The sequence below is a fragment of the Salmo salar genome, chromosome 11, assembly GCF_965601325.2.
Source record: "Salmo salar chromosome 11, fSalSal1, whole genome shotgun sequence".
Lineage (NCBI taxonomy): Eukaryota > Metazoa > Chordata > Actinopteri > Salmoniformes > Salmonidae > Salmo > Salmo salar.
In genome coordinates, this window is record NC_138301.1 from 5,927,407 (window position 1) to 5,941,104 (window position 13,698).

The window sequence follows — 13,698 nt, forward strand, 5'->3', positions numbered from 1 at the left end:
ACAGCTGCAATTGGTGCTTCTACAAAGTATTGACTCAGGGGAGTGAAGACTTACACTACCGTTCAAAAGTTTGGGGTCACTTAGAAATGTCCTTGTTTTTGAAAGAAAAGCACCATTTTTTGTCCATTAAAATAACATCAACATTGATCAGAAATACAGTGTAGACATTGTTAATGATGTAAATGACTATTGTAGCTGGAAATGGCAGATTTTTTTATGGAATATCTACATAGGCGTACAGAGGCCCATTATCAGCAACCGTCACTCCTGTGACCCAATGGCACGTTGTGTTAGCTAATCCAAGTTTATCATTTTAAAAGGCTAATTGATCATTAGAAAACCATTTTGCAATTATGTTAGCACAGCTGAAAACTGTTGTTCTGATTAAAGAAGCAATACAACTGGCCTTTAGACTAGTTGAGTATCTGGAGCATCAGCATTTGTGGGTTTGATTTCAGGCTCAAAATGGCCAGAAACAAAGACCTTTCTTCTGAAACTCATCAGTCCATTCTTGTTCTGAGAAATGAAGGCTATTCCATGCAAGAAATTGCCAAGGAACTGGAGATCTCGTACAACGCTGTGTACTACTCCCTTCACAGAACAGCACAAACTGGCTCTAACAAGAATAGAAAGAGGAGTGGGAGGCCCAACTGAGCAAGAGGACAAGTACATTAGAGTGTCTAGTTGGAGAAACAGATGCCTCACAAGTCCTCAACTGGCAGCTTCATTAAATAGTACCCGCAAAGCACCAGGCTCAACATCAACAGTGAAGAGGCATCTCCAGGATGCTGGCCTTCTGGGCAGAGTTCCTTTGTGTTCATTTGCCCTTCTTTATTTTTTCTTTTCATTGGCAGATCTGAGATACAGTTGAAGTCAGAAGTTTACATATATCTTAGCCAAATACATTTAAACTCAACTGACATTTAATCCTTGTAAACAATCCCTGTCTTAGGTAAGTTAGGATCGCCACTTTATTTTAACAATGTGAAATGTCAGCTTTTATTTATTTCATCAAATTCCCAGTGGGTCAGAAGTTTACGTACACTCAATTAGTATTTGGTAGCATTGCCTTTAAATTGTTTAACTTGTGTCAAAAGTTTTGGGTAGCCTTCCACAAGCTTCCCACAATAGGTTGGGTGAATGTTGGCCCATACCTCCTGACAGAGCTGGTGTAACTGAGTCAGGTTTGTAGGCCTCCATGCTCGCACATGCTTTTTCAGTACTGCCCACAAATGTTCAATGGGATTGAGGTCAGGGCTTTGTGATGGCCACTCCAATAGCTTGACTTTGTTGGCCTTAAGCCATTTTGCCAGAACTTCGGAACTATACTTGGGGTCATTGTCCATTTGGAAGACCCATTTGTGACCAAGCTTTAACTTCCTGACTGATGTCTTGAGATGTTGCTTAAATATATCATAATTTTCATTTCCTCATGATGCCATCTATTTTGTGAAGTGCACCAGTCCCTCCTGCAGCAAAGCTCCCACACAACATGATGCTGCCACCCCCGTGCTTCACAGTTGGGATGGTGTTTTTTGGCTTGCAATCCTCCCCCTTTCTCCTCCAAACATAACGATGGTCATTATGGCCAAACAGTTCTATTTTTGTTTCATCAGACCAGAGGACATTTCTCCAAAAAGTACGATCTTTGTCCCCATTGCAAACCGTAGTCTGGCTTTTTTTGTGGCTGTTTTGGAGCAGTGGCTTCTTCCTTGCTGAGTGGCCTTCCAGGTTATGTCAATATAGGACTCATTTTACTGTGGATATAGATACTTTTGTATCTGTTTCCTCCAGAATCTTCACAAGGTCCTTTGCTGTTGTTCTGCGATTGATTTGCACTTTTCGCACTAACGTACGTTCATCTCTAGGAGACTTAACGCGTCTCCTTCCTGAGCGGTATGACGGCTGCATGGTCCCATGGTGTTCATACTTGCGTGCTATTGTCTGTACAGATGAACATGGTACCTTCAGGCGTTGGAAATTGCTCCCAAGGATGAACCAGTCTTGTGGAGGTCTACAATTTTGTTTCTGAGGTCTTGACTGATTTCTTTTGATTTTCCCATGATGTCAAGCAAAGAGGCACTGAGTTTGAAGGTAGGCCTTGAAATAAATCCACAGGTGCACCTCCAATTGACTCAAATTATGTTATTTAGCCTATCAGAAGCTTCTAAAGCCATGACATCATTTTCTGGAATTTTCCAAGCTTTTTAAAGGCACAGTCAACTTAGTGTATGTAAACTTCGTACCCGCTGGAATTGTAATACAGTGAATTATAAGTTCAATAATTTGTCTGTAAACAATTTCTGGAAAAATTACTTGTGTCATGCACAAAGTAGATGTACTAACCGACTTGCCAAAAGTGTAGTTTGTTGACAAGAAATGTATGGAGTGGTTAAAAAACGACTTCAACTGAATTGCTTTTTCTTTGCAACTCTGTCTAGAAGGCCAGCATCCTGGAGTTGCCTCTTCACTGTTGACTTTGAGACTGGTGTTTTGCGGGTACGATTTAATGAAGCTGCCAGTTGAAGACTTGTGAGGCATCTGTTTCTCCAACTAGACACTCTAATGTACTTGTCCTCTTGCTAAGTTGTGCCTCCCACTCTTCTTTCTGTTCTTTGTTTCTGGCCATTTTGAGCCTGTAATAGAACCCACAAACGCTGATGCTCCAGATACTCAACTAGTCTAAAGAAGGCCAGTTTTATTGCTTCTTTAATCAGAACAACAGTTTTTCAGCTGTTCTAACATAATTGCAAAAGGGTTTTCTAATGATCAATGATCCTTTTAAAATGATAAACCTGGATGAGCTAACACAATGTGGCATTGGAACCTAGGAGTGATGCTTGCTGATAATGGGCCTCTGTACACCTATGTAGGTATTTCATAAAACATCTGCCGTTTCCAGCTACAATAGTCATTTACAACATTAAAAATGTCTACACTGTATTTCTGATCAATGTTGATGTTATTTTAATGGACAAAAAAAATGCTTTTCTTTCAGAAACAAGGACATTTCTAAGTGACCCAAACTTTTGAACAGTAGTGTATGTATTCGATATATTTCTGCATTTCATTTTCAATACATTTGCAAAAACATTCTACAAATATTTTTCACTTCATTATTATGGGTTATTATCAGTAGATGGGGGAGAAAAACCATCAGTTTCATCCAGGCTGTAACACAACAAAATGTGGAATAAGTCAAGGAGTATGAATACTTTCTGAAGGCAATGTAGACTTTAAAAAATACTGGACCCAGAGATGAATCTTGTTGGATGCCTTTTATTAAATAAGGGATAAATAAACAAAGTGATTGTTGTAAGTACAGTGTGTATTCTGTTCGGTATACTTTGAAAACAGTACTTCAGAATAAAAATGAATCCTCTTTTGCTTTCGACTCCTCCAGGTGGAAAGTCGTTTGGCTTGTTCTCCTGCTTCATTAATGGGGAGGAGAGGGAACAGAGTCACAGAGCCGTCTACAGGTGAGATATACCTTTATTATCATCATCACATCATTATTTTCTTGTCACCATCATCATTGTCGTCAACTGCACTACTGCTAATGAAATTTGGTAGGTATTTATACAAAGCGACTTATTAAGAACATACTTTCAGTATATAAACTCAGCAAAAAAAGAAACGTCCCTTTTTCAGGACCCTGTTTTTCAAAGATAATTCGTAAAAATCGAAATAACTTCACAGATCTTCATTGTAAAAAGTTTAAACATGCTTATTCAATGAACCATAAACAATGAATGAACTTGCACCTGTGGAACGGTCGTTAAGACACTAACAGGTTACTGATGGTAGGCAATTAAGTTTTGGAAACATAGGACACTAAAGAGGCCTTTCTACTGACTCTGAAAAACACCAAAATAAAGATGCCCAGGATCCCTGCTCATCTGCGTGAACGTGCCTTTTGCATGCTGCATGGAGGCATGAGGACTGCAGATGTGGCCAGGGCAATAAATTGTAATATGCGTACTGTGAGACGCCTAAGACAGCACTACAGGGAGACAGGATGAACAGCTGATCATCCTCGCAGTGGCAGACCATGTGTAACAACACCTGCACAGGATCGGTACATCCAAACATCACACCTACGGGACAGGTACAGGATGGCAACAACAACTGCCCAAGTTACACCAGGAATGCACAATCCCTCCATTAGTGCTTAGACTGTCCGCAATAGTGTGAGAGAGGCTGAACTGGGGGCTTATAGGCCTGTTGTAAAGCAGGTCCTCACCAGACATCACCGGCAACAACGTCGCCTATGGGCACAAACCCACCGTCGCTGGACCAGACAGGACTGGCAAAAAGTGCTCTTCACTGACGAGTCGCGGTTTTGTCTCACCAGGGGTGATGGTCGGATTTGCGTTTATCGTCGAAGGAATCAGCGTTACACCGAGGCCTGTACTCTGGAGTGGGATTGATTTGGAAGTGGAGGGTCCGTCATGGTCTGGGGCGGTGTGTCACAGCATCATCGGACTGAGCTTGTTGTCATGGTAGGCAATCTCAACGCTGTGTGTTACAGCGAAGACATCCTCCTCCCTCATGTGGTACCCTTCCTGCAGGCTCATCCTGACATGACCCTCCAGCATGACAATGCCACCAGCCATACTGCTCCTTCTGTGCAAGATTTCCTGCAAGACATGAATGTCAGTGTTCTGCCATGGCCAGCGAAGAGCCCGGATCTCAATCCCATTGAGCACGTCTGGGATCGGAGGGTGAGGTCTAGGGCCAGATACCTGATACTGATTGTTACTTTTGATTTTGACCCCCCCTTTGTTCAGGGACACAACCATTTCTGTTAGTCACATGTCTGTGGAACTTGTTCAGTTTATGTGTCAGTTGTTGAAACTTGTTATGTTCATACAAATATTTACACATGTAAACGTAATTTACGTCATTCCACAAATAGGGTACATTTTCGTCCCTTTGATATTTTCAGTAGAAATTGTGCACAAATAGTGCATTTTAAAAGACTGTTACAGTATATTAAATTAAGTTTCATTTAATGTTGACCACATGGACAAGCCAATAAATACATTTTTTATGAAGTGCCAAAAATCTGCATTTTGTAATGTCACTTGCCATGTGACTTCTGGGAACATTTTAACCCACTTAACCTCAACATTTCTCCACGTTTTCACCATCATTGTAAAGTCATAGTTAAAGTAATTTCCGAAGATTATTGATTTCATGCGATTAGTGATATAATTTATGTCTGTTTCTCATATTAAGGTCAACCCCTGTTACGTGAACTAAACTCTCATTTTAATATGGTGAAACTATTCCTTTTTAAAGGGATACTGCGAGATTTGGGGATTTAGCTCTTTATTCTACTTACCTAGTCAGATGAACTCATCAATACCATTGTTATGTCTCGGCATGCAGTTTGGAGGTAATTGACATTAGCTTATCGTTAGCATCGCAAGATTTGCTGGTATTCTCCAGGTACAGTCATTGGGAATAATAATTTGTTCTTAACTGACTTGCCTAGTTAAATAAAGGTTAAATAAAAAATAAATAAACAGTAGCTAGCTCCTCTCAAAAGCAGGGAAATATACTTTCTAACTATTCCAAAGCTGGTTGGTTGGTCATTTATAGTCATACATACAAATTTTTATTTTATAAATTCTCACAGCACACTCACAAATTATATTGGACATGTGATGGAACTACCAGCTATCTAGCTCAGAACTGAAGCATTGTCTGTTGACTTGATAGGTTGCACATAGCCTTTTCTTGCGCCTACGGCAGATAAAAAAATGCATATTTTTCATCAAATAGTTTGAAAAATAACTGCATTTAAAACAACTAGAATTGAAATTGTATAGTTTTATATATACTTGTAAAAATACATAGAAAGTGCTAACCACCCAGCTTTGGAGTAGCTAGAAGATATTTTTTCCATGCTTTTGAGATGAGCTGGCTACTTTGAGGCTTCCAGCAATTGTGCTAAGCTAACTATGATCTAATGTCAATTATCTTTAAACTAAGCATTGGGCCAGTATCCAAAAGTTTGCTAGTTTGAATCCCCAAGCCAGCAAGGTGGAAAAATCTGGAGTCATAAAATCAATTAAATAAGTGTGTTATTTGGCAGGTCACAGATCGGCTCTCAGAAAAATTCAACCCCCCCAGACCTCTTGAAAGCAAAAAATACAATAACATTTTCAATAAATATTGAGTGTTTGACTGATTTGGACACAGATTTTGCCAAACCAACGGGCTCAATGCGCGTCGTTTGGTGTATTGTTGGTCTGTGTTCAACAGAAAGGGCCAACACTACAGTGAAATTCATGGAAGTACTACCACAGAAATGTTTCAATTTGGTGATCCTTTTACCATTACTCGTAACTTCATCATACATTTGAACAGTATAAGACAAGTAATCCTTCATGTACTGTCATGCACCCTCTGTTTACAAAACAAGAGATTAAAACACGCTTATATTTTGGGTTCTGATGGGGTATGACAGTTGTACTAAGCTTATGAGGCAAGTTATATTCTTCAAGAATCAATGGGTATACCCCTGTATAATTAATTCAAAAGTAAAAAAATGTATGTAGCAACTACAGATTACCCCTTTAAGGAATACAAATATTAAACAGTTTGATCATGATGATTGAACCAAATGAATCATGACACATGGCACCAAATGACACATGACACAGCAGGAGTATTTCTTAGCTATGGTGTTTGACCACTATAAGCAGTTCAGTTGTATATCTGTGAATCTTATAAACTGAGTGCACTGTATCTATTACCAGCCAAAGTATACAGGTGTGGACTTGAACGTTACACAATTAAAAAAGTGTCTCTCTAAGCATGAACAGGTTCTAAAATCTGACATGTTGTTCTGTCTGGCTGTTTGTCCCTGTTTCTGTGACAACTACAGGTTTGTCCCTCGCCATAATGACGAGCTGGAGTTGGAGGTTGATGACCCTCTATTGGTGGAGGTACAAGCAGAGGATTACTGGTACGAAGGCTACAACATGCGTACAGGCACCCGCGGCATCTTCCCTGCTTACTACGCCATAGAGGTCTTCAAGGAGCCAGAGAGCTTCAAAGGTGCAGTGCTTTGATCCCTGCTTATTTAGACAGTGCTAAAATGCTAAATGAGTATTTGCAGCACATTAAAGGGGCAATCTGTAGTTCAAACAATAACAAAGCCAACACCCCGCCATTGATTTGGTAAACAGCTGAGGGATGGGACTGAAGAAATGTAACCACTCATCAGAGCTATGGATGCAAGGACTGACCATTCATGATATCAAAATGATAGCCTCAAAACATGGTAAAAACTATGTAATAGGCCATGTAACTATTTACAATTAAATTGTTTACACACAGTGGAGTAAAACAAGCTGATAGTTTTTAACTAAACTCATGAGAATGTAGAAGTAATATTCTTCAAGAATCAATGTGTCTACAGTATATAATAAATTTAAAAGTCTAAACATGGACGTAACAACTGCAGATTGCCTCTTTAAGGAGCGCAAATATTAAATAGTTTGATCCTCATAACCAAATGATTCAAGCACATGACATTGTAAGTAAAGTCATATTTCTTTGCCATGGTGTGTAAGCAATCACAGATTGCCCCTTTAAAGAACACTATTGTGTTGACAGCTCTATAGGTGAAGATATTGATGCACATTACAGTACTAATGGCATTGAACTAACCTTGTGTAGAGCACTTTAACCCTCCCTTCTGTTCCGGGTCAAATGACTATTTTACGTATTTTTTCAACCTTGACCCTTCATCTGCTTTCATAAGTATGGGTCTCAAACTTGCAAAACACGTAATGAAACAAATTAAATAAAAATTTAACCCGGTACCGGAAAAGTGACATGATGTTCTGAGTAGATTTTATCCGCAATTTGACCTCGAACTTGGTCTATATACATATATATATCGAAACAAACTGCTTACTGCACAGAAATGGTGCAACCATGGTGATTACATAAAGTAGATATATACGTGATCACATAGAAATGGGAGTTGACATGTCATTCTCATTGAAAGCAAGTCTGATAAGCAGTAGATCTGTTCTATGTACACTATTTCTATGCTCCCCCTCCATAAGTAACATTTTTGTGTCTTTTTACATTCAGTTCTGCACACCAGCTTCAAACAGCTGATAATACATTATGTTTGCAGTTCTCACTAAAGGCATGCTCCAATGAGCGCTTCTTTAGCTAGATAGCCAGCTAAACTTTTCTTAACACTAATCCTCCAAGAACCAGGCTGGAGATATAATTTGAAGATTGAATTTCAGAAGTCTAAAACTGTACGCACAAAAGTTATTAGCACAGCATGACAAAAGGTAAGTATGATATTCTCACATACACTACCGAAAAAAAGTTTTAGAGTTCTATTTTCTAAATTGTAGAATAATAGTGAAAACATCAAAACTATGACATAACACATATGGAATCATTTAGTAAACAAAAAAGTGTTAAACAAATCTAAATATATTTTATATTTGAGATTCTTCAAATAGCCACCCTTTGCCTTGATGACAGCTTTGCACACTCTTGGCATTCTCTCAACCAGCTTCACCTGGAATGCTTTTCCAACAGTATTGAAGGAGTTCCCACATATTCTGCTTTTCCTTCACTCTGCGGTCCAACTCATCCCAAACCATCTCAATCAGGTTGAGGTCGGGTGATTGTGGAGGCCAGGTCATCTGATGCAGCACTCCATCACTCTCCTTCTTGGTAAAATAGCCCTTACACAGCCTGGAGGTTGTTGGGCCATTGTCCTTTTGAAAAACAAATAATAGTCCCACTAAGCCCAAAGCAGATCGGATGGCGTATCACTGCAGAATGCTGTGGTAGCCATGCTGGTTAAGTGTGCCTTGAATTATAAGTAAATCACAGACAGTGTCACCAGCAAAGCACCCCCACACCATAACACCTCCTCCTCCATGCTTTACGGTGGGAAATACACATGCGGATATCATCCGTTCACCCACATCGCGTCTCACAAAGACATGGCAGTTGGAACCAAAATTCTCCAATTTGGACTCCAGACCAAAGGACAAATTTCCACTGGTCTAATCTCCATTGCTTGCGTTTCTTGGCCCAAGCAAGTCCCTTCTTCATATTGGTGTCCTTTAGTAGTGGTTTCTTTGCAGCAATTCGAACACGAAGGCCTGATTCACAGTCTCCTCTGAACAGTTGATGTTGAGATGTGTCTGTTACTTGAACTCTGTGAAGCATTTATTTGGGCTGCAATTTCTGAGGCTGGTAACTCTAATGAACTTATCCTGGTAACTCTGGGTCTTCCATTCCTGTGGCGGTCCTCATGAGAGCCAGTTTCATCATAGCGCTTGATGGTTTTTGCGATTGCACTTTCAAAGTTATTGAAATTTTCTGTATTGACTGACCTTCATGTCTTAAAGTAATGATGGACTGTCATTTTTCTTTGCTTATTTGAGCTGTTCTTGCCATAACATGGACTCCAAGTGACTGAAATAGGGCTATCTTCTGTATACCATCCCTACCTTGTCACAACACAAGTGATTGGCTGATTGGCTGAAATGCATTAAGAAGGAAAGAAATGCAACAAATTAACTTTTAAGAAGGCACACCTGTTAATTGAAATGCATTCCAAGTGACTACATCATGAAGCTGGTTGAGAGAATGTCAAGAGTGTGCAAAGCTATCAAAGGCAAAGGGTGTCTATTTGAAGAATCTCGAATATAAAATATATTTTGATTTGTTTAACACTTTTTGGTTACTACATGATTCCATGTCTTATTTCATAGTTTTGATGTTTTCACTATTATTCTACAGAAAATTGTAAAAATAAATAAAAACCCTTGAATGAGAAGGTGTTGTCGTGGAATATATAATCAAAGGGAAGGGAGACTGCAGATTCTTTCAAACAATGCTTTATTATAAGATTTTTTACTACATGATTCCTTTACTACATGATTCCATATGTGTTATTTCATAGTTCTGATGTCTTCACTATTTTTCTACAATGTAGAAAATAGTACAAATAAAGAAAAACCCTTGAATGAGTAGGTGTACTGGTAGTGTATATATAGATACATGTAGAATTGGATGTATCAAAGCTAAACAGTTAAACATAACATGTTTGGAGAGAATAATGATTTACAGGTCTCACAAGGTAGATATAGGCTACAACAGTCCTTTGTAGATAGGGCATTTTACATGGAGGTGAACATCCAGGATGAACCAAAATAGACTAAACAGGTAGGACACAGGTGAGTATACTAACACAAATACACATTTGCATACACACACATCCATGCTGATTAGTTAGCATGACGATTAAAGAGAGAAACATTAACAGCAATGGGGCAAGCTAACTGCCAAGCTAAACACCATACATTTCAATGGGGTCGGCTAATCCCATTTTATCTAGCGATCTTTTTAACATCATCAAAGTAATAAATGGTGAAATAATGATAAGTACATGAACACACATTAGCAAGGAATAACATAACCTTTAAACAGGTCAACATTCACAAAGCCGCTGGGCCAGACAGATTATCAGGACGTGTACTCAAAGCATGTGCGGACCAACCGTCAACTGTCTTCACTGACATTTTCAACCTCTCCCTTACCGAGTCTGTAATACCTACCTGTGTCCAAGGCAGCAAAGGTAACCTGCCTAAATTATTACCGCCCCGTTGCACTCACGTCGGTAGCAATGAAGTGCATTCAAATGCTGGTTATGGCTCACATCAACAGCATCCTCCCGGACACCCTAGACCCACTCCAATTCGCAAACCGCCCCAACAGATCCACAGATGAGGCAATCTCAATCGCACTCCACACTGCCCTTTCTCACCTGGACAAAAGGAACACTTATGTGAGAATGCTGTTCATTGACTACAGCTCAGCGTTCAACACCATAGTGCCCATGAATGCTCATCACTAAGCTAAGGACTCTGGGACTAAACACCCCTTCTGCAACTGGATCCTGGACTTCCTGACAGGCTGCCCCCAGGTGGTAAGAGTAGGCAACAACACGTCTGCCATGTTCATCTTTAACACTGGGGCCCCTCAGGGGTGTGTACTTAGTCCCCTCCTGTATTCCCGGTTCACCCACGACTGCGTGGCCAATCACAACTCCAACACCATCATTAAGTTTGCTGACAACACAACAGCCTGATCACTGACAACGATGAGACGGCCTATAGGGAGGAGGTCAGAGAACTGGCAGTGTGGTGCCAGGACAACAACCTCTCCCTCAATGTGAGCAAGACAAAGGAGATGATCGTGGACTACAGGAAAAGGCAGGCCGAACAGGCCCCCATTAACATCAACGGGGCTGTAGTGGAGCGAGTCGAGTGTTTCAAGTTCCTTGGTGTCCACATCACCAACGAACTATCGTGGTCCAAACATACCAAGACAGTCGTGACGAGGGCACGACAAAACCTTTTCCCCCTCAGGAGACTGAAAAGATTTGGCATGGGTCCCCAGATCATCAAAAGGTTCTACAGCTGCACCATCGAGAGCATCCTGACTAGTTGCATCACTGCCTGCTATGGCAACTGCTCAGCATCTGACCGTAAGGCGCTACAGAGGGTAGTGCGAACGGCCCAGTACATCATTAGGGCCAAGCTTCCTGCCATCCAGGACCTATATAATAGGCAGTGTCAGAGGAAAGCCCATAAAATTGTCAGAAACTCCAGACACCCAAGTTATAGACTGTTTTCTCTGCTACAGCACAGCAAGCGGTACCGGAGCGCCAAGTCTAAGACCAAAAGGCTCCTCAACAGCTTCTACCCCTAAGCCATAAGACTGCTGAACAGTCAATAAAATCGCCACCAGACAATTTACATTGACCCCCCCCTCCCTTTTGTTGTACACTGCTGCTACTCGCTGTGTATTATCTATGCATAGTCACTTCACCCCCACCTACATGTACAAATTACCTCAAATAACCTGTACCCGCACACACTGACTCGGTACCGGTGCCCCCTGTATATAGCCTCTTATTATTATTCTTATTGTGTTACTTTTTATTATTACTTTTATTTTAGTCTACTTGGTAAATATTTTCTTAACTATTTTTGAACTGCACTGTTGGTTAAGGGATTGTTAGTAAGCATTTCACAATAAAGTCTACACTTGTTGTATTCGGCGCATGTGACAAATGAAGTTTTATTTGATTTGAATATGAATACTTACAGATGTCGAATTATTAGTTACAGGATTGTGAAGGATGGATTGTTGCTTACCTCAAGGATAGATAAGTGGTTACTAGTTACTATGCTGCAATATACGAAAACAGGTGAGGGTAAATCTTTATGCGGTCCATGACAGTTACTGATGGTACAATTATTCTCTATGTTATATTTTGCTTTTGTCATTAGAAACCAGGAAATGGCAGAGATATTTCTACATATTGCGCCTTTAAATGTACTGTATTTTAAATGTTTTATCTTTCTCTATCTCTCTCTCCCACAGTGAAGAGCAGTGAATGGGTAGACAGATACCACATGAAATTCCTGGGCTCGGTCCAAGTGCCCTACCACAAAGGCAATGATGTTCTGTGTGCAGCTATGCAGAAGGTATGGGAGGTGCTGTGTGTGTGCTTGTGAAAGAGAGAGTGAGAGGATAGAAAGAGTGAAAAGATAGAAAGAGTGTGAGAGAGATGTCAATTGGCACATTACCAATGAAAACCATAATCTTTAACTGAGAGAGAGGAGGAGGAAGAGACAGATATGGATGAAGAGACAGATGGATTGAGTAGGAAGATGGGAAATAATGGGGGAGAAAGTGTGAGAGGGAAACAGTATAGTATATTCTCTATGAAAATAGTATGGTATTACATCATGGTTGCGGTCGGAATTCAGAATTTAATTCAACATATTCATTTAATAACCTCTCTGGGACATGTGGGACGCTAGCGTCCCACCCACGGGACACACTGCCAACAGCCAGTGAAATAGCAGGGCGGCAAATTCAAAACAACAAAAATCTCATAATTCAAATTTCTCAAACATACAACTATTATATCCCATTTTAAATATACACTTCTCGTTAATCCAACCACATTGTCCGATTTCAAAAAGGCTTTACGGCGAAAGCATAACATTAGATTATGTTAGGACAGCGCCTAAACAAGAAAAACCACACAGCCATTTTCCAAGCAAGGAGAGGCGTCACAAAAACCAGAAATACAGCTAAAATTAATCACTAACCTTTGATGATCTTCATCAGATGACACTCCCAGGACTCAATGTTACACAATACATGTATGTTGTGTTCGATAAAGTTCATATTTATATCCAAAAACCCCATTTTACATTGGCGCGTGATGTTCAGAAATGTTTTACCTCCCAAAACTTCCGCTGAATGAGCACATCAATTTACAAAAATTCTCATCATAAACGTTGATAACATTTACAACAGTTATTGAAATAATTATAGATACACTTCTCCTTAACCTGTCTGGGCTAGGGGGCAGTATTTTCACGGCCGGATGAAAAACGTACCCAATTTAAACAGGTTACTACTCTGGCCCAGAAACGAGAATATGCATAGATTTGGATAGAAAACACTCTGAAGTTTCTAAAACTGTTTGAATGGTGTCAGTGAGTATAACAGAACTCATATGGCAGGCAAAAACCTGAGAAAAAGTCAACCAGGAAGTGGAGGATCTGAGAATTGTAGTTCTTCTTTCTAGTCCCTTTCGAAACTACAGTA

The 13,698-nt window shown here is 40.0% G+C and overlaps 1 protein-coding gene across 1 annotated transcript in view; it reads left to right on the plus strand.

The window, feature by feature from the left end:
• LOC106561900 (C-Jun-amino-terminal kinase-interacting protein 1) overlaps window positions 1–13,698 on the plus strand; it is a 138,107-nt gene that overhangs the window by 107,835 nt on the left and 16,574 nt on the right. The window contains exons 6-8 of the mRNA XM_082957616.1: window positions 3,404–3,479; window positions 6,899–7,071; window positions 12,457–12,560. Coding sequence (XP_082813742.1) covers window positions 3,404–3,479; window positions 6,899–7,071; window positions 12,457–12,560 — 353 coding nt within the window. The remainder of the gene's footprint in view (window positions 1–3,403; window positions 3,480–6,898; window positions 7,072–12,456; window positions 12,561–13,698) is intronic.